Source organism: Gambusia affinis, linkage group LG04, assembly GCF_019740435.1.
Source record: "Gambusia affinis linkage group LG04, SWU_Gaff_1.0, whole genome shotgun sequence".
In the NCBI taxonomy this organism is placed as follows: domain Eukaryota; kingdom Metazoa; phylum Chordata; class Actinopteri; order Cyprinodontiformes; family Poeciliidae; genus Gambusia; species Gambusia affinis.
The window spans coordinates 3,403,817-3,425,678 of record NC_057871.1 but is presented as its reverse complement, the minus strand read 5'-3'; the positions used below and the strand labels follow the sequence as shown (position 1 = coordinate 3,425,678).

At 39.5% G+C, this 21,862-nt stretch overlaps 1 protein-coding gene across 4 annotated transcripts in view; it reads left to right on the top strand.

The window, feature by feature from the left end:
- Positions 1-159: 159 nt before the first annotated feature.
- The window catches only part of inpp4b (inositol polyphosphate-4-phosphatase type II B), a 193,642-nt gene continuing 171,939 nt past the window's right edge, over positions 160-21,862 (top strand). Inside the window, exons 1-4 of one of the 4 annotated variants that reach the window (XM_044113422.1) lie at positions 160-312; positions 1,751-1,821; positions 2,777-2,860; positions 7,089-7,274. In XM_044113422.1, coding sequence (XP_043969357.1) covers positions 2,854-2,860; positions 7,089-7,274 — 193 coding nt within the window. In that variant the 5' untranslated portion in view covers positions 160-312; positions 1,751-1,821; positions 2,777-2,853. Of the gene's footprint in view, positions 313-1,750; positions 1,822-2,776; positions 2,861-7,088; positions 7,275-15,408; positions 15,430-17,355; positions 17,375-21,862 lie in introns of those variants that run through there. The other 3 variants (XM_044113421.1, XM_044113428.1, XM_044113427.1) reach the window with 3 other exon arrangements.

Genomic DNA, 21,862 nt, shown 5'->3' with positions numbered 1-21,862 from the left:
CCCAGTTTTCTCTTCCATTTAACACTCCAGTCCAGATGGTGAGCCTAATAGATCTTTAAAGTGCTTTGGTAACCAGCAGATAAAACCAAGAAGAAGAAGAAGAAAACCCTGCCATACCTGCTGTTTCATTGTTAAATGCCACACACCTGTTGTACCTTCTGTTGACTTTCTGCCAGATTTTCCTTCCTCACTTCCAGAGAGCTGCACCTGTAATTTTCCCTATGAACCTCTCCCTAATTTTCAACTATATTTTGTGGCGTTGTGGGTTGCGTTTTCCCCAAAGAGTTTACTTGTTTCAGCTGCGTCCCTCCAGTAAGTTCTACACCTGCACCAATCTTTCATCATGTCTATGAACAAGATTTAAAATGTATTTTTCAGATTTCCTCAAAATGTGAAGAATAGCAACTAAAAGCATGTTCGGTGTTTGATGCAATTTGCTTTTGTGGATATTCAGGTCTCAGTTTCTTAGTTTCAGTTTGGTTGTGCATGATTTTCCTGCTGGTTTTATGTTTTATTAGGGACTGTGATGTGACTGATTGTTGCCAAGCAGAATTTATTTTCAGTAAGAAAGTCAACTTAGGGCTACAGACAAATACTGGCTGCAGCAGCAGAGCTGTTTCATTATTTAACATTTACCCTACAGAGAACTCAAAGCACTTTCCATGGCACTGTATAATAGACCGTTAGTTGGCACTGCTGGACTGAAACTGGAAAAATATACCCAGAAACTACTTTTCTATTTTTCTTATCCTGTAGTTTTGTCTGTTATCGTCCCAGGGACCTTATTCTCATGTTAAAAATCAAAGAAAGGGCGCACAGCAGGGGGGATGCTGAAAGAAAAACTTTGATGGTGCTGTTATGTTTCCTGATGTTTCCACTGTCAGGGTCCTGATTTTTCTTACCACAAATTAAACCTAAATGCACAACAAACACTGAAAGAGAAACAAAACCAGCAATAATCTTTGTTTATAAGACTGAAAAAACCAGTGGGGTATTTGATGTTTGGCGATTGAAGGCACTGGTTTAATTGGGAGCTGCTCTAATTGTCCAACCTCTAACATTTAGTTTCATTTATTTAAAAGAACAACCATTGGAAATGGATTTCTGTGGCCTCGCCTCACTTAAATGTGCAGCTCTGGCAGAAACAGGATGCATCCTGACCATAAGCATTACTCAACGTATTGGCTCTCTGTTCAGTTAATACTGCACAGAGTGTATGTCAGATTCTAATGGGCCTCAAGCACCTCTGAAACAGGTAAATGTGAGGATCTATTGTCTGTGCTTTGGGGCCGAATAGCTAAAAAGGGCATGTTTATTCTGCTTTCCTCTCCTCGGTGCACCATCCACCATTTCTTAGTGCATTGCCTATTGATTTTCCTCAGCCTCCTCTATCAGTCAGGCTTTAATAAGACAACACATGTCGCCTTTTAAAAGAAACGTATTAGAATGTTAATGGATCACTCCACAGATCTGCTCGAGTCTCTGGACACGCGCAGGCAGCCGTGTTTATCTGCGCATGTGAGAAATCAGATTTTCATTAAAACCAAACAAGATAACATTCATCATGAAGCGCAGGGGGAGTAAAAAGGGAGTGGAAAACACGGAAAATGCAGAAATAAAGGGGATAAAGGGCTGCGGAGGAAGAGCGTGCTGGGAAGTGAAGGAGAAACCTCCAAGTGCAGAGAAAGATTCGTCTTCTATGTTATTGAGACTGTGGGGACCAATTTATCTTCATTTTGTTTTTTGGCAGTCACCCCAAACTGGACCAGCTGCCTGAAGACGGTGCAGGAATGCTGCATGGATCCGGAGCCCCAGTAGCCTGTAAGGTCTAACCTGGAGCTTTCTGAGTACCAGACCGTAAAATGAAAAGAGTTTAGCAAGAAAAACACATTTTCTCCGTTAAGACTTTTTTACTTCTTCATTAAAGCAGAAATTAACAATTCAGTGAAGATGAAACATTGAAAATTAAACATTTATACTGTGGGACATAACTACAATCTTTAATATAATTTATTGGGATTTTAGGTGAGAGATCAAAACACATAGTTGTCCATAATTATGTTTTCTAGCAAACCTACAGAGAACACTGCAGAGCTGCATGTTTTTTGACTGATGGAGAAAGTTTGAGAACATACAAGGTCCCTGGCCCTGGCAGGAATTTATATGGAGCAAAATCAGTGCCATAAATTGTGCTAAATTATAAATAAGGTGAAAAAATAAAATGATTTGACACTGAAACAAAGAGCAAGATGAAAATTTTGAACCTAAAAAAAAACTTCAATCTGAAAACTAGTTTTGATTTTTTTTATTTTTATGTCAGTTTCAGAATTGCTTTTCAGTTTCAAATCTTTTATTCGATTAAAAAAAAAAAAGAACTGAGCAAATGTTATGGCCCCAACTGAGCTCCATATAGTAAACCAATAACCTTCTGCAAAGTAACAGGACAAACAACTGAGCCACCATACATCTTGGTACTGACAGAAACAAATAAAACCATGGTTTACAAGGCTTCCATGTATGGCTGCAGTTAATAGAGCATGTTTTATCACGTATGTTAATGTGTTTATACACACTGGTGTCTTTCTCTGCAGACCTTAGATTTTCCATGCTGTTCCAGCTTCCTTGTTAAGAATCTGTGTGCTTAACAGAGATGAGGCAACACAACTCATGCTCTCTGCAGCTCTGTTTATTTATACTTACAGAAAAAATGAATTTGAACTTCCATGTCACTTCTAAAGCTCTGCAACTCAATCTGCCGTGTTTTTCTCTTTATAAGACAGGAGATGTATAGTTGAAGATTGAACTTGGTGACATCAATGATATGGATAACCTCTTCAGTCTTCTCTCTTCGGAATGAATAGTAAGCTGAGTATTTTTCTGTTTTGGTGTTCGTTACTAACAATTATGGCAATGTACGAGGAGTGCAGTAAAAGTGCTCAATGCACTCCACCAGTACTTTAGAAACACAAACACTTGGGAAAAATATTCACTTGCCTCAGTCTTTAATGTTTGGTGGTGTAACTTCAACAAACTCCAGTGTACGTATTGGGATTTGATGTAGTGGGAACTTTGAAATAAAATCCAGTTTAACCAGTTGACTTCAGAAGTTGCCTTTATCAGTAAACAGTTATTTATTCTAGCATAATTTGAGCACTCATGTGAAGTAGGTCTGTTAATAACCAGTGATAACAACAAGAAGATGGATACAGTGAATATTGTTGTGGATTAGGAACCACGGCTACTTGTGAATGGCTAAAATCTGAAAAAACTTGAACGTTACACATCTAGAAACACTTGCAACACATTAGAGGGCCACCTAATTAGAACTTCCAAGATAAAAGCTGTGTGCTTAAATATTTGTCAAAGCCGTTTTTATCTGTATTCTGCCAAATTAGATGAGTGTAAAAAGATGTTCAATATTATTTAATTTCAAGAAGTACTCATCAAATGTCGAGACAGCAGTCTATTAATATTTTAACAGTTTGTTAATGGGGGTTTTATCAATGCATTCTGCTGTAACTGACAACCAGCCCTTCATGATCTTGTTTTGGCCCAAAATGAGTTTGACACCCTGATCTACAGTGTCCCTCACCTCCGTTCTTCAGAGATTCAGCCGATCACTGGTCCTGAAAATGAATGGTGCCCTTGGATTGGCTGCTCTGCAAACACAAGTTAATAGTGTGTCATGCAGCATTGCAGTTACATATTTTAGCTGCATTTTCTTTTGAATAGTTCAGATATGCTCTAAGAAAAGAGAATCTACAAATAGGCAAATTTTACACACATAATTTGGAGTCACGTTTGGTTGCTGAACTGCAAATATTAAGTTCTTAACATGAAGCAAATCATCCAGCAATGGAAAAAGAATGGCAAAAAATTATTTTTAGAAAGGTATGGATGTCCACCTCGTACATTTCTTAATTTACAAACTGCATTTTTTTTTTTACAATCACATCGTATTTATGCTAATATTTCTGAGGCTATATGAGGCTATTCTGTACAGTATTCTTTATTCTTCATTTTGGAGACGCAGCAAACATGGAAGTTAAGACACCATGTTCCAAATTATTATGCAAGTGATATTTTCTTAAATGGTCAGTGCAAATGATGGTCAGTATAATTTTCAAGTCATGAACTATTACAGTATAAATCAAATTTTACTGAACAAAGCTCCCATGAGAACAGTATTTTTATCAAAAATAAAAAACTCAAAATGCACTGTTCCAAATTATTACGCACAGCAGATTTTTGAAACATTTTATGGATTATAAAGAACTGCAAACGGTCATTCTGTGAATGTGCAGCATTAAGTGGTCACATGCACTAAAATCAAAAGCTATTTCAATCAAAAACATCTTAACAGACACAGTTACATGTTAACATAGAAACCTTCTTTGATATCACAGCACAATTCTTGATCCATTGAACTTGTGAGTTTGTAGATTCTGCTTGAATTTCTTTGCAGGATGTTGGAAAACCGTCCCAGAGCTGCTGTTTGATATGAACTGCATTCCACCCTCAGATCTTCTGCTTGAGGAATCTCCAAAGGTTCTCAATATGGTTGAGGTCAGAGGTCAGAGGAGGATGGTGACCACAGCATGAGTTTCTCCCCTTTTATGTCCATAGCAGCCAATGACACAGTGGTATTCCTTGCAGCATGAGATGGTGCATTATCATGATGAAGATGAATTTGCTACTGAAGGTACGGCTCTTCTTTTTGATCCATGAAAGAAAGTGATCAGTCAGAAAGTTCATAAACTTTGCTGAGGTCATTTTCACACCTTTATGGACTCTGAAGGGTCGACCAATGATTCTCTCCCCATGATTTCAGCCCAAAGCATGACTCCACCGCCTCCTTGCTGACGTCATAGCCGTGTTTGGACGTGGTGGCCGTCCACCACCAATCCACTACTGCGTCCATCTGGACCATCCAGGGTTGCACAGCAGTCATCAGTGAACAAGTCTGTTTGAAAATTAATCTTCATGTATGGCTGGACCCACTGTCACCGGTTCTGCTTGTGAGTTCTGGTTAGGGGCAGTTGAATAGTAATTCATGCACCACAAGCCTCTGGAGGATCCTCCACCTTGAGGTTCCAGAGGCTCCAGCAGCTGCAAATAACTGTTTTCTGCTTTGTAAGAGCATTTTAACAGCTGCTCTCTTAATCTGATGAAATTGTCTAACAGAAACCTTCTTCATTATGCCTTTATCTGTACAAACCCATCTTTGTTCTGAATCAACCACAAATATCTTCACAGTGCAATAGCACTTCAGTTTTAGTAAAATATCTAATGTTTTCATACCTTGTCATACAGCGCTACACTATCTGATGATTTTTATCAGCAGAGAGATCCTTTCTCTTTCCTATATTGCTTGAAACCTGTGGCCTGCTTGATAATGTGGAACATCCTTCTTAAGTAGATTTCCTTTAATTGAGCTCACCAGACAAACTAATCAACCAGCTCTATGAAAATAATTATAGTGATTCAAAGAGTCCTGACACACAACACCATCTATAAATTTAATAACACAACAAAAAATGTAATCTTTATGACACTTTATGGAACACGGGGGTATAGTCAGATGAAACCAAACCTTAACTTCAAAACCTGCTGGCAAATTTCTATCTGATAACCATAACATGGAAACAACACATCAGGTCAATCTGAACATATCATTCTTGGGTTCTGGAGGCAGAGTCATACTGTAGGGATGGAAAGCCAGTCAGAGTAAACAGGAATATGAAAGGAGTTAAATCTAAGGCAATCCAGGAAGAAAACTTGTTAAAATGTTCAAAGTCTCCCTCCAGCAGAACTACTCCTCTAAAAAACAGAGCTCCAAGTCAAAGTACACACCAGATCCAATCAAGACTCTGCCATAACCTTAACCTGCTATTTACTGATGTTTTCCATCTGCTGCGACTGACCTTGAAATTATTTTCAAAAAAGAATGCAAACCAGCATTTTAATTTTTTTAATTTTTATTATGTGGAAAACTATGCATGATTTTGAAATTGCATAAAATTTTGACAAAACATATCAAATGCTGCACTTCTAACAGAGTGAGGAAAAGCTATGGGGGTATGAATAATTTTGCAGGGCACTGTAAATGTCAAAAGGCTGCTGCTTTCACTTTATCGTTACGGGTTCTTGGTAGAAATGGCAGCAGCACTCGGCCCAAGCAGCCAGGTCTAAATTAATATTGATCCGCAGCTTTCTATGGCATCAAAGACAAGGAGGCCAAATAACTAACAATAACGTCCTCATTATGAGCGAGAGCAGGCACAGTGAGGGCAGCAATAAAAAACACACCACAGCTCTTTTACCAACCGCTGAATAAATCAGAATATTTCTGCTGCCTTGTGACGTCATCAAGTCCTGCTAATAACCACTCTTTCTTTCAGTTTGAACCTGTTGATGAACAACATTGGGAAAGTTGGGGTTTCTATTGTGAGTCTTCCTCAGCTTTTACATGTGTGCAACCTCTGAAATGACATGCTGCAAGACTCTGGCTTCACTGCACGATTCTGGCTTCACTGCAGGGAGCTTCGGCGGTCGAAAGCTTGTTATTTGTTTTTCTGATAGAGAAGAGGGGAAAAAGGTGGTGGAGTGCCGAGAGAGGTGTGGGGGCTGGAGGGGAGCTGCTGAAAGGGAGGGAGACGGATGTCACAAATCAGAGGGACCCCTGCTGCTGTCTGGATGCAGCAGTGGCTGCACAGTGGGGGGGGAGGCGGGGGGAAAGGGAGTGAGGGAGCGTTGTAGAGTTGTCTTTCTGGCTGTGTTTGCACCGTACAGCCAGCTCCGGGGGCCCCCACTGTCAGCCCAGGATTGATGGATAGGACCCTGCATCACACAAAACATCAATTCTGTCCTGCTTTCTCTTTCATTCTGAGCCTCACGTTCCTCATCTCTCCTCCCTCTCTCTTTCTCACCCTCCCCTACTGATGCTGCTCCAGGTCCCTCGCTGGTTCCTCTCTTCCTCACTAGTTTCCACAAGGCATCCGTAAAGCCAACAGAGAGCACGGCGTGAGGCAGCAGAACAGCGAGGCGGGCGGACTGCTATTTCTGTGACAGTCTTTTCTGTCTGACAGAGTGCGTAAGAGCCGGAGCGCTGGATTGGACTGTGGTTTTCCGTGGGAGAGGAGGCGGAGGGGGAGCGAGGGGGAGAAGAGAGGGGCAGGTTGGACAGATGGAGGACGGCGGTACCCGGCACCTGGGATGCTGCGTGGTTGACGTGAACGAGCTGAGCGCCAACCCTGAAGGACTGAGCGCTGCCGGTGAGCTGCCTGCACTGTGTCTGTCTGCTGCTTCTTTTTTTCTGGTAGTTCCATAAATCTCATCAGACACACAAACTCAGGGAATGTGTCTTTGGCAGCAAACTCAAATGGTGGTATCATTTTTAACTTGAACTACACCATAACTAAGTTTATTCAGATGAAATAAATCCTATTGGTGCAAATTTCAGTTTGACATTGATCAATGCTGAAACTGTTGGATTTTGGAGCTTATTTTCATGTTGCTTTTTTTTTTCTTTTTTGCAAAGTCATGTTGATGCCTCAGTGTCGAACATTGCCCCCAGTTACAGCAGACACCAGATTAAAAACAACTTGGCTGATAAATGAAGTGGGCTTTCAGTGTGATGCTTGCAAATTGTCCCTTTACGTCGCTGTTGTCTGTAACTTAGGGTCTGATGTGAATTTGCAAATATTTGACAATGACAAAGTTTTTTAGCCAAAAATGTATGTTTTGTGTTTATGCTTCCTACTTGTATTTGACCATCTGGGCTCATATCTGCAGCAGTTCTCCAGTGGATTGAAAAAGTATTCATACCCAGAAATATGTCAAACTACAGAGCTCAGTGTGTTTGATAGATCTGCAGCATAATTTTGAATTTGAAGGAAAGTAGAAATACAAATGTAGAAAATGCTGCATGATCAGATAAAAAGCTGAACATTTTTAAGTTTCGCATAAATTCACAGTTGGAATTTTGTCTGTACTTTGACTAGACCATTCTAATATGACTGCCTTGTAGATATGGCTGTAAATTTAGGTTGTTTGCCTGGAAGGTGAACTTAACCCACATCTCTAGTTTCTTGAGGTTTCTAATAGGTTTTCTTCCAGGAATGGATTTTTTTGTTGTCCTGGATTAAGCTTCATCCAACTTTTCAACTTTAACCATCTTCCCTGTTTAGGGGCCACAGCTATAAAATCTGGACTCCCTCAACACTCACGTAAAATTGTTCATTCCAACTGGTGATGCACCAACTACACTTTAATATGCTTTGATAAACACATTGGAAACCATATTAGTAAAACACCAGAAGCTAAAATCAACAATTTTCCTTATATCCACTCTCAAGAGTACGGCCAATCAGCAGCAAAGGAAAAACGAATGGGACACCTGGATTGGTTGCTTTGCAAATACTAAGCAGTAGCATGCTAACTAGCATCTTCTTCCACATGTATGCTATTGCTATTTTGCTATTGCCTTCAATGCTTGTGCAAACTAGACATGTCAAGGGCTTTCTTCTTCCCACTCCTTTAGAGGCAGCATTATGTAATTTCAAGGCAAATAGCACTATTTTGCAGCACAATTAAGCAACAATGTTGCCTTTAGTTTTTATAAAAATGCAACTGAAGCTAATATTGCTACCTTCGATTGCCTTTATGCAGCTGAAATATGACTTAAGTCATCTTTGACTTTGTAATTTGGTTGAAATGGGGACTCTGTCTTCTTAAGAAAGTTCTCTTCTTTCCAACTCTCTGCCTTCAGGAGGTCATCCCTTTGCTCCTCCTGACCCTTTAACAACATTTTTACCAGCATTTCACTGGGAAGTAACTCTTTGCTAAATGCTGCTGGCTAGTCTGAAGGAGCTGAGTGGGGAAGTTCCAGTGGAGGTGGAAGCTTGATGCTTGGAAACTGCAGCTCCAAAGTGAAGCTTCATCCTCGAAGGCAGCTCTTGGTCCACCCAGACTCAGTTTTGCACAACTGACCAGTTGCCATGGGAGATTAAAGTATTTCTCAAACATGGATGAAAGAATCAAAGCAACACTCCAAGTATGGTTTTGATGAGGGAATAATATTAAGGTGTGAAGCTCAAAGTTGATTTTACATAAAAATGCCCCTTTAAAATGGCAATATTTGGACAATAGCTAAACTGAAGCCAAAGTTTCCCATCTGAACAGTTGATGTTTGCTGCTTCTCCAGAGTTAAGAGGGTCTCTAAGCTGCTTTTAAATGAACACCAAGATGTTTGTAGTTTTTTAGTTTTACTGTGGTTGTTCACTAGCAAATCTCCTAAGTCTCCACACAACATTTGGATTTATATTAAGATTGAACTCCACATAAGGGGACTTTACTTAATTAAAGTGTGGCCTTTTCAGGCAATTGGTTGTGTTGGATTTTATTTAAGGTTGTCAGAATAAAAGGGGGCAAATACAAATCCTCATCACTCTTTTTAGTTTTTTATTTGTTCAAAGACATTTGAAAGCCAGACCTCGTTTTTCTTCCGCTTCAGAATTATTTGGTACTTTGTGTTGATCTTTCACACAAAGTCCCAATGAAACATATGACTGTAATGTGACAAAATCCCAGAAGAATCAAATGGAAGTGCTGGTTGTTTCTCTGAGCACCTTTGCTGCAGTCTGTCCTTTGCTGTCTTGGTCTGCTGTCATTGAATGCTTGCAGAGGCAAACTCACCTTCCTTCTCTCCACTAAGAGAAATGACTGAGGATGTTATCCTTATCAGGAATGTCACAAAGCCTGATTCTCAAATGTAATATCTCTGCTTTCAAAAAGGACAAATGCTGCATGCTGAGCGACATGGGAGTTCAAAATCATTTTCTCTGTAGGTATAAATAAACAGAGCACAAAGCAGAGAGAAGGGAGGTGTTTTGTTGCCTTGTCTCCTTTAAGCACACAAAATCTCTACAAAGAAGCTGAAACAGCATGCAAAGACTAAAGTGTGCTGAGAAAATTACACTGGTGTGCACAAGCTACATTAAAATACATGGTAAAACATGTGCTGTCAACTGGAGCCACACGCTGCAGCACTCAACCTTCAATTCTAAACCCAATGCACATAATCGTTGGGTTTTAAGTCCCACAAAACATATTTGTTGTGGTGTCCCAATTATTAGTGTCCTGGGTTAAAATAACCAGCTGACACCGTCCGGTATTGAGTATGAATGTTTTCTTACTTTACCTTATCATGCATTTTATGTTAGCTGCTAATTACCTGTAGGTGGGAGTATGTGCATGCATGATTATCTGTCCTGCGATGGACTGCTGTCCTGTACGGCGTGTACTCCACCTCTTGCCCATTGGCTGCTGGAGGTAGTCACGCAGAACTCTGCAACTGATGGATGGACACAGACAAATGCAAAGTTTCAACACAAAAGACTTATTTCAAACTCCTTGTTTTATGGGATGTTTTTTTCACATTGTCATTATAAATGAGACAATTTGCTGAAGTTACTGTAAAATACATCCAGAGTTGAAGCAGAATTTTATGTCAACATGAGAAAACATTAGTAAAAGGTGAGACTGTCTTTGCCAGTTCCATATGATCCTCGCCTGAGGTGCGTTGAGTGAGCAGACTCATTTGAGCATAATTCAGCTGTCTACTACAACCCACACACTTAGAAAAATCTGCTGAGATCTAAGATAGATGTTGGTGTGTATGCCAATTGAAATGGAGACAACTTTCCCAGAGATAAACAGATATGGCTCAGAATGAATAACAAAAACTAAATGCTGTTATTCTGTTAATTTCATTATTAAAAGGAACACTGAATAAAAATGTTATATCTAGTAATCAAGGTTAAATTTGTTTGACATTACCGAAATAATTGTAAATATAAATATCAAACTAAAATCTATAATTGTAGACTAAAAATCAACTTATAAAACTCACACATTCTGAACATTTTAAAGTACAGTGGAGGATGAGTGATCCTGTGGGACTGTTTCTAGTCCAATTTTTCTGGGAACCATTCAGAGTGGCCAGGAAAATTTTTAAATGAAATCTGATGGCCTTCACCAGAAACTTAAACCCTTTTATTTTCTCTGTGACGAGGCTAACTAACTTTAGCAATACAACTTATACAATAATATAATTCCCTATATGTAGGACATTTACTCTGACAACATGGTCACCATATATCAATACTTCCTGCAATAATTAGTTGATGCAATGGTTGTAAGAAAGTATTTTTAAGCTTCAAAAAGAATCCAGAAGGGATGGGAGGAAAAAAGTGGTGGTTCCCCCATTTTTTTTTCTTCTCTGCACTGAGAGGATCCAGTCAGTACCTTCAAAGGTCACCTCTCTGCCCACACCACACACTTCACAGTTCAGACTTTGCAAGGGAGCAACAAAGATAGGCCATGAAAGGTGAAAACTTTTATCTTTCTTTTGAAGATAATCTGGATGTTCTTGATGGCTTCCATTTCTAAAGTCATGATAAAATTATCCAACTTCAGTTAATCTGGGAGTTTATCCTCATCAATAGAATGACAGAGCTTATAAAGGAGAATAGAATAACATTTTTGGACTACCTTGCATGTCTATCCATCCAATGTTCCCACCAGCCTGCTGGAAACACTAGGATTAAATATAGCTAAATAAATTTTTGAATAATTAAGAATTTTTTTTTTCTTTATTTTATTGAGTAGCATCCAGCTCTTTTTATTTATTTTTTCAAATGTTCCAGTAGGATGGAAATTACCACATAACACTATAAACTGAACAATGCATATCTCCTCTTGCAGTTAATGTATAGTGGACATTGTTCCTGTTTTAAATAATTAGTTAATTTTGGATCTTTTTTGACCAATAGTCTTGATCTAAGATGAACTCATGAACAGACTTTGGAGCTTCAGTTCAGTTCTGAATAGCTAGCCTACTGTTCTTGCTTTGTCCTTCTCTCTCTTTCTTTTTGCAGTTTGAAGTTGTGCCTAAAATCTGGTTGCAACCTAACAACAGGAAAGATGAATATTTGCAGTTTTCCTGTGGCTTGGTGCATATTAATCAGGCGTGGAAGTCAAACAAATTAGTTTGAATTAAAAAGAAAAACTATTTAACAAAATCTTAATGGGGAAGAAACTACATTCTTGATGGTTTTTTTATGTAGAACTTCAAAATGTGGAAGGAATTAACATGTGGAAGAAATAAAATGAATAAATAAATGGGCACGTGTCTATAAGTGCACTAATTAAGCATAAAATTATGACCTTAGACAATCATAAAAGTGCTGCTTTTTGTCAGAAGCCAGTGTTCTGCAGGTAAAACCTGACATTTGCCACCCATCTGAATCTTTCTCTGGTACAAAATGGCAGGTTTTTTAGTTGACAGGTGTAGGGGAGCGAGACTAATGAGAAAAATCTGATTGCAGTTGTATTTTGTTTTCCTTTGGTGTCCTGAAAGACAAAGGAGAAAGCCAAAGCACATAATTACCATGTACAGCAGAGTCGACACGTTGACAGCCCTGCATTATCAGTCGCAGGTGAAATGGTTTATCTCCACTTTGTTGACGGGAGACAAGAGTGGGACTGAACTCTGCTGCCATGCAGTTATTAAGACGAGGCTGTTCTGTTTTTTTGTTTTTTTTGTACACATTCCCAACGCTAAGGAAGAAATTATGCCATTTTAGCTATCAGCTAATCACATCACAATTTGCATAAAGGAGTGTGAGTTTTTGCTGTCAGCCCTTACCTGAAATATTAATTAGTGTTTAGTGTTTGACATGATAAAGCTATCACAGAGCCACCTCTCCGTCGGCGCCCTTGTTAACCTTCCACACTACATCTCTTATCGCAGTGACAGTCGAGACCACCTCGGCTGCACCAACTGATTCACAACACTTCATTAAAAGCTGGCAACAAAACCATCTGTCCCCTCTCAATCTCCCACCGCAGTAATGTGAGGATAACTCACTCCTGCGTTCAGCACCACTCGTCCTAATGGGATGCCTGTCTGTGCAAACATCAATCGAGTTACTGTAGAGGTGCGATCACCGGATGGATAGCCGTGAATGATGCACGGGGGGCTTTTAGGGAATTTTAAAATGCGGAAAAGAGGGAAAAAACGTGCACCGGGTTGGACAAAAGGAGACTGAATACAGCAATTATTGAGCATTTATCTGTGTGCACTCGTGAGTAGAGCCGCTGGCTGAGGTGGAAGGGGGAATGCTATTTATATCCTTGAAATATCAAAGCCCACGCTGAGCCAGCCGTATCAGTAAATTATTTATATCTCCTCAAAATCTAAAAGAAGATACTGCTCAAAATGTTATCAGGATTTATTCTTCTGAGGGAACTTCTCTGTGTAATATCTATTCATGAGGAGAATAAGTAGAAGTGATTAGCTTGTGAATCCTCTGCTTTTCTGTTGACTGGAAATTTTTCTTAAAGTGCACCGGACAGTTCTTTTTCATGGATTAAGGAGCTTAGACCAGTGACAGCAATGTCTCTGTCTCACGTTTGTGTTTATCATCATGTACAATGGATAAGTTGACTAAATTTTACAAAGGAATGTCAAATTTTTATCAAAGAAACAAGCAGGGAAAAAAGGCTAAGTGATCATCTGCAAGATGGACAATTTACCACCTAGGTCATTCATTAACTCCGTCATTTCATAGAAATTCCCCCATGCTGCTACATCCTTACAAATTCTCCTCTGCGCTCCCTTCAGCGAGCCTTTCCCCCCACTGATACCACCCGTAGATTCGGGGGGGGGGGGGGGCTGATGGATTGGAAGTACAGTGGGGCTGTGCTGTTATTTCTGGAGCCAGATGAAACTGCGGTATAGCAGGCGGGTACACCTCATTTGCTCTGGGCCCCTTCGGGAGATGCATCTGCATGTGCAGCCCGCCTGCCGCCTCGCTGAGCTTATTACCATATTCATAATGCTGCCGGGTATCGATTATAAATACCACACCTGTGCCACTTTTCTCCACATAGTTGTTCTGAGCCACATTGTGGCTCGTCGCAGGTATAAGCGAGATGGGCTGTACGGGTGGTATGCATCCACGTAATGTTTAATTATTGCGATTAGACCATGTAGCTGTGCAGAACATATCCAGTATTTTCTTACAAGATTTAATGGGATGCATTATATTTAGAGCTTCAGGACAAAATCACAGTGAAACACACAGATTTGCAAATGATCAAAACCCATCGAATGAGCTATATGTTGAAATCCTGATCCTTAAAACACTGGATGCCAAAAAACATTAAAAATGAGAAAAGAAAATATGTATGATATGTGCTTGCTTGTGTGTCTGTTGCATCATTTCTTCTTTTAACCAAACTCATGCCACTTTGAGTAGTTTTACAACTGGAGTCTTTTCAAATTCTTGCTTGGCTGATCAACAATTCAGAGCCTTGTTTGCCATATCAGACAGATTTTTACTTGGAGACAAATCTGAACTGCAGGTCTGGGAGGCCATTTTTGTACATCCTGCAGATGGTTCGACATAATGATGATGATGTTGATAAATAGGTGTTTACTTGATGACATTCTTTGCTGAAATATCAATATGGATATTTCATATTGATATCTGATCTGGATGAGGGATTACACATTCCGGAAACCTGTCGTATTTTTCAGTCAGGATTGTTGCTCCCTTCTTAAAAGTGCAAAATAACCATGTCAAAGTCAAGAATGCGTTTTCTTACCAACATCACTGTGTTGCCATAAAGTTTGTTTTTTTGTATCTTGATGCATCGAATTAGAAAAAGTTGATGAAAATGGCAAAATTCGAGTCAACCTTTTTTTTTTTTTTTTTTTTTTTTTTTGCTTCAGATGGTTTTTGGGTTTCCAAAAAAAAGAGTTAATGTTCTAAAAGGGAGATGATATTTACTAAAAAACGTTCTGACATAGTTGCCATCCACTGGTGGGTTTAAGTCCAAACCTCCATGGAGAAGAGAGGACTCTCCATTTATATTAGATGTGTTTTCCATGGACCTTACCAGAGGGGCCGCTTTTCATTGGCTGATGCCCATTCTACTTGGTCACGTGGGTGGCTGTCTCACAAACTCACGCTTCCCGTTAGCTAAGTACAGCAGCACCGATACAACTTCTACACCTTGAAGCCTGTCTGCTACACAGTCTTATATTAGCTAAACAGATCAATATGCAATGTGTACTGTATCTGACATACACTAAAGATTTTATTTTAGCAGAAAAGGCTTTGGACTAAACTGTTACTCGTGTTAGCCACTCTAACACCAAGTGCAGCTAGTCAATCAACCATCGCTGTGTTCAGGGAAGCGCTGATTAATAATCCAGAAATAAATATCAAGCCTGGAAACTTGATATCGTAACGGACTGAATGTTATGTTTTTAACGTAATCTTTGCTCGTCTTGCGGGGCGCAGGCGGTTGCCACGGTAACAAGTGTGCTTAAACTACAAAGAGAGAGAGAGTTAAAAGGTAGGAGTGGTTTTGAGTTGATCACCTGTTTGGGTTATTTTTCCTTTGTTTACCTTTGCTGTGGCTCATTACAGCCGCTGTAGTTTCTAAACGTTGTACTCATTACCTCGTTCGTTTGTGACTATACGTCATTCACAACAAACATCAAATAGAACAAATATATTTCATAAAATTTTAACAAACAAATGGCTTCTTTACCTTAACAGAGCTCTTTGGTTCCTAACAGTCTGTAGCTTCTCATATTGAGGTCATCAAACCAAATTTCAGATCTACCATAACTGACTGACTGACACCTGCTGGCCTCAGGTTTGCAACCAGCTTGTGACTGTGAAACCAGTAACCTCCTCCCAGATGATGACATGAACTTGTTATTTCCTCTGTCCATTGTAGTAGCTAATATATTGTGAAAATCCGGTAGAAATGATGCACTAATGGAGTCATGTTTACATAGAAACAGTGCGCTACGAGGTTTTGCTGGTGAGACTTGCGGTCACGTGGGTCGGTTGTGGGCGGAGCTTGGTAAGGTCCATGCTAGTTTGCACCCTCTACATTTTATCACAGCCATGCACAACATCAACTTCTGACGAAATGAGGCTCTTCATAGTCTGGATGATTCACTCAAAACAAGTTGGTAGAAAAACACATACTTTGCAATAGTTTTTTTTCTTTTTTGCAACATTTTGAAAGTTCACTTAATTTACATTCAAATGATGTACAATTTCAGATTGGAAATTTTGACTTTGTATTTTAAATCATAAGTACAATTTTACATTTTGCCTTTAGAGATCCATGATAAGTTGTAGCAATATATTATTTTAAGAATATTTATTTTACAACACAGTAATACTGTAGGTTGTTTGGTTTTTATGAAAAGCGGTGAGAAGTAAACCATTGTCAAAAGAAAGCTATAAGAGATCTTGTTTTCCATATAATTTTGTGATTTAAATTTTATTTTTATTGTACAGTGCTTTATGATTGTGAGAAACGCTGTATAAATAAACTTTACACGGCAAAAGTACAGAATTTTACTAAGTATTTTTTTAATCTAGTTTTTAGAGCAAATATTTTAGTACTCTTGAAATGAAACCAAACTAACTTAATATTGATGAAAAAGTTTTAGTTCCACTGGCAGATTATTTCATTTATAGGTGAAATAATCTGTTGGTACTTCCACTAGTACTTTTTAATCAATATTAAGGAATCATTTACTTAAAACAAGCTCCTACTCTCACATCTTGCTGTAGAATTACCTGTGAGTCTGATTTCAATGTACTAAGATATTTGCACTAGAAACTACATCAGTAATAATTGGTTAGATTTAGTGTTTTTCCACTGTACTTACGTACTTTGCTGAAGGAGCTTTGGTAAGATGAAATCAGAATTTAGTCTCCTATTCTCCATACAGAACACGTCTTATGGAGTATAAGCCAAAGCAGGGAGACTTTTTTTTTTTCCCACCAGGGGTCTTTTTGTGGGCTCTAGTGTCCCTTATACAACAGTAGGCTGACAGGAAAGGGGGAAGGAGAGGGGCAAGACATGTGGCAAATGTCATCGGGTCCGGGAATCGAACCTGCGACGGCCGCGTTGAGTACTGAAGGCCTCCAAACGTGGGGCGCGCTACCCTCTATGCCACCGGAGCATGCCCCCAAAGCAGGCAGACTTAAAAAAAAAGAAGAAAAATACAGGATGATAGACTTGAGAAGTGGAAAGCTCTCATCTGGACTGCACTGCTGTCAGATGTGATGATGTATCTGTCTTGTGCTAGACTCCAGCAGTTGCAGCAGCCCTGGCTGTGAGAGGAGGACCCTGGAGGAAGAGAAAGGCGCTCATACACCTGCTGTGTCCTCAGGCTGCAGTGGTGCAATTTGACACCGATCTTGAAAACCCAATGCATGCAACAGTTTCCAGAGCGATGCTGGAACACACTCAGTCTTCGTCTTCGAAGGTGCAACATAAACTGTTGACTGTGTACAAACAAAACATCTGGCACCATCCTTTCATTAATATTTGACAGTCTACCTAAGAGTTCTGCATATAAAAGCAGACAGCTGTGAATTGTAATCCTCCATCCGCTCTGTCAACATTCACTTGCTTTTCAGTACATTGGGTTTTTTGTGATTGGCATCCCTTCCAACCCACACCTAACTTATCTTCATTCCTCATCTTTAATTATTACTGCAATGTCAGGGATTTGTCACTGCCTCCTACTACTCTGAAAAAGTTAATGTATGGCACAGATGGAGTCCTCTAAACAAACTAGGCTGTCACAATGAGCAGCTGGCTCTGTCTCGGTCCACATATCTAAAGGGTCCCCTTTCTTTAAACAATACAGCATGACATTCTGGCTTATTAAAGTTTCATATGGTCCTACAAGGAAGCTTTAGTGGTGACAACATGAGCAGACACCACCCGAGAGGAGCATGAGGTTGACAGTTATGAGAAAACTAGATCATGACAGGAGGTTTATTTAAATACAGCATACTGTACTTGCCCTGCTTTTGAAAACTGTACATGAATACATTTTCTTTTAGTCCATGTAGTTCTTTTGCAGTTTTGAGTTTTAAATCCTTCAAAGTGTATGTGTGTGTATATATGTATATGTATATGTATATGTATATATATATATATATATATATATATATATATATATATATATATATATATATATATAACCAGTCCACACTATGGATTGAACCAGTCCACTTAGTGTGGACTGGTTCACTTGTGCAGTCCTAGGCACAGCCAAGATACTGCAGAACCCTCAAGCTCCCAGGCCTCTGGTAGAGGACCCGAGCTAAGAGGAAGAAGAATCACCACCAGTGGGTGAGAAGAATTTTTATATATATATATATATATGCATATATATATGTATACGTATATATATATATATTTATACGTATATATATATATATATATATGTATACGTATATATATATATATATATATATGTATACGTATATATATATATATATATATATATATATATATATATATATAATTAGGTATGTGGTAGATTTATTTTAAAGATGGTCTTTCTTGAACAGGTTAGGATTGGGCTATGGGCTACACAAATACATTTTTTGAACAAAATGATTCTTGGATATTGAGATTTTAGTCTGCTCTGTTCTACATATTTTGAGCTCCATTCAGGATAAGCTGTTTTAGGGCCTCTTGTCTCTTTAAATCCTAATAAGCGGCTGCTGGCCACGCCCCCTAAACTCAATGTTTACATTCACATGTGAAAATCAAACTATAACAGCAGCCAATACATAACCTTTATAAGTATTTTCTTTCTTTTTTTGTTCCTCCTTTTAATCAACAGAGATGGACAATTAAAAATATATTTATTTATTATATTTCACAATATTTACATTTCAATTGAAACTGTTTTTTCTGATAGACTCAAGAATCTCCTGTTAGTAATCACACTGATATATTTTAATGGTCAAGTAACAAATCTAAAACACAAAATGAATCAAAATAACATAATACTAATTCTTGAATTTTGAGAAAAAGTTGGAGTGCCTAAGTCCAGTGTTTAAGGAAAACTTTGCAAGAAAGAAAAAGGAGAATTCAAAATAAAAGCCTTTTGAGAGAAGATTCAGAGTTAAGATAAAAAGTAGAAGCCTTATTTTTGGTCTGGGTCTTTTTATGTCACCTCTCACTGAACCCACCTGGGTTCCTGGATCTTTGGTTCCTCTCGACAGGGGAAGCTCAGCATCTGACCTTGAATGTTCGGTGGTTTCTTTCGTTGGAATCTAAAGCGAACAGTTAAATGGGGGAGAGGGAAACAACATCTTTCAGGATAAGCTGGGTTTTACCTCCAGCGAACAAACTGAAGCTGCTGAAACATCAAGGAGCATCAAGAGGCGAAACAAAAACAGAGTTAGGGTAAATAAAGATTTGCCACCAAATCTACCAGTCGATCAGATCCAAAATACAACTCAGGGAAGTTGTGTTTCTCTGTCTCTTTAGAAATTCACACTGACTCTCCTCTGAGTCAGCATGGAGAGCTTACGAGAGCCACAACATCATAATGTCATCAGGTGCTTGTCACCTCAGCAGCAAAAAGCCTTGGAAAGCATTTGTGCATCACATTAGATGATGATTAAGAAAAACAGGCTCTACTATCCAAAACCGTCTCGGTGGGGAGACAGTTCCAGAACAGGAAATATTATTTTACTGGGTGGAAGCAGTTTGGGTTCAAGGTCTTCCGAGGTCTAAGTTAGCAGAAAAAAAACATTCACTCTAAAGAAGCATTATTATGAAAAATCAACTTTTATTAGCTTTACATCATGTTATAATGTTATTATACATACATGGAGTGTTTCCTCAATTCTTTGAGAAATCCTTTAATCTCCCATGACAACATTCAGCTCCGCAAAATGCCTGGGTGTACCTAGCTCCGCCTTCAAAATGCAGCTCCTCCTCAGAGCTGCAGTTTCCAAGCTCTGAGCTTCCGCCTCACAGGGCAGCCCTCTCCCACAACTCCCCCACTCAGGTCCTTCAGACTAGCCAGCAGCAATTAGCAAACACCCGGAGAACTCTGCATTATAAGAGCTAATTTTTGTTTTAATGACTTCCTGAAGGCAGAGTGTAGGGTAGATAAGGGCTTTCTTGAAAAGAAACAGAGGCCCAATTTCAAGGCATTAAATTGTAAAGTAAATTTTTTAAGTCATATTTGATATATGTGGCATTTTCATAACAACTGAAGCTAACATGGAATGCTTGGAATACTATCCCTTTAAGAACACTATTTGACCTCATCTAAATGAACATCTTCTTGTCAATGAATGCCATCTTCGCAAAACAGGTGAGTTTGTAGTCTTGATTTAAAGGAACTTGGTGTTTTCAGCTGTTTTGCTCATTTTTTGGAAGTTTGTTTCAGATTTGTTGTGCATAGAAGCTGAATTCTGCTTTTCTATGTTTGGTTCTGCTCCTCGGAATGCAGCAGACCAGAACCAGAAGACCTGAGAGGTCTGGAAAGTTGATACAACATCTTTAATGTATTTTGGGGCTAAGCCGTTCAGTGATTTGCAAACTAACAGAAGAATTTTAAAGTCTGTTCTCTGGGTGATGTACTCTACATTCCTGGTGTTGGTGAGAACGCCAACAGCAGTGTTCTTATGCACATGTATATTCATGGACATGTATTGTACACCACTGCCCAGACAGAGTGGAAATGGGCCATTTCAGTAGCGTGGTTTTGCTGTGAGAAACTCCAGAACCAAATTGATCTGATCGGTGCACAGTTACAGCTGCCAGAGAACAAAATGACCAAAATCTATCTAGCCTTTGTAAATGATCCTCATTTCATTTAATGTCTGTTATCTAAACTCTAGTGGCTCCAATAAATCAGAAATCACCCTGAATGTGTGGCCCATTAGTGGAGTTGATGAGCCTTAGAGAGGCCAGTTGTGTCTGTGGGCACATCAGCAACACACTCGGTTGCTGATGTGTGTTGACGCTGGATGTGTGTTGGATCGACGGTGTGTCGATCCAACCTGCAGGCGTTTTCATCTGCTTTGTGTTTGAGTTGTGGTGTCGGACTGGGAGAGCAAAGAATGAGAAACAGCACTGGTGACAGATGATAGAGGCAGTCAGTACACTGCTCATCTTTTTTGGCATGAGCCCTCAAGGACAATCCATACCAGAAACTCTCGTTTGAACGCCCGACAAAGTTTGTAGGCTTCTTTGCATAATCTAAACGAACAGTTCTGGGAAATTGTCACGCTTAGAATTTTAGAATACCATTTCTCTGCTATCGAGCTGTTTTCTTATTAAAACAGTTCCCACAATCTGAGCTCCAGTTCCCATCTCTCATTAGGCCTATTGGCTTCCGAAAAATTTTTGGCTAGAGATGATTTAGTTCCTTTTAAAAGTTAATGACTCAAGTCCTTCTTACTAGAGAATGGTGTGACATTGGAGTGTTTCGCCGTCAGGGTGTGAGTGGACTGGTTGTCAGAACAGAAATCCAGATAGCGACATGAAAGCAGAGCTGCACAGTGTGACTGGATGTGAAGAATGCAAACAGCAGGAAAGACAGACCGCGACGAGCACCGGTCGGGAGGATGCAACGGAACGAGGCTGCCAGGAGACGAAACGCGTACAGACTTGATCATATACAGAGTGAAGGATTTCAGGAAATGTGAGGAATGGAAACAGAACTTTGCTTCTCAGTCACACTGTGGCAACACGTAGGGGAGTTGACAATCCGGTGAGCAGCGGGCGGCAGTGTGTGGGTATTTATACTGCAGAGGCTTGATGAATGAAGGCTCCCAGGTGTGCGGGCAGAAAAAGAGACACTAGAACATTACGGTTCTTATTTACTCACACACTGTCACACAGAAAACATGGGGGTGGATAAACAAGAGACCAACCTGACATGCAGGAAGAGGGAAATGAAGGCATGGGCCGCCTGGGATAGGTCCAC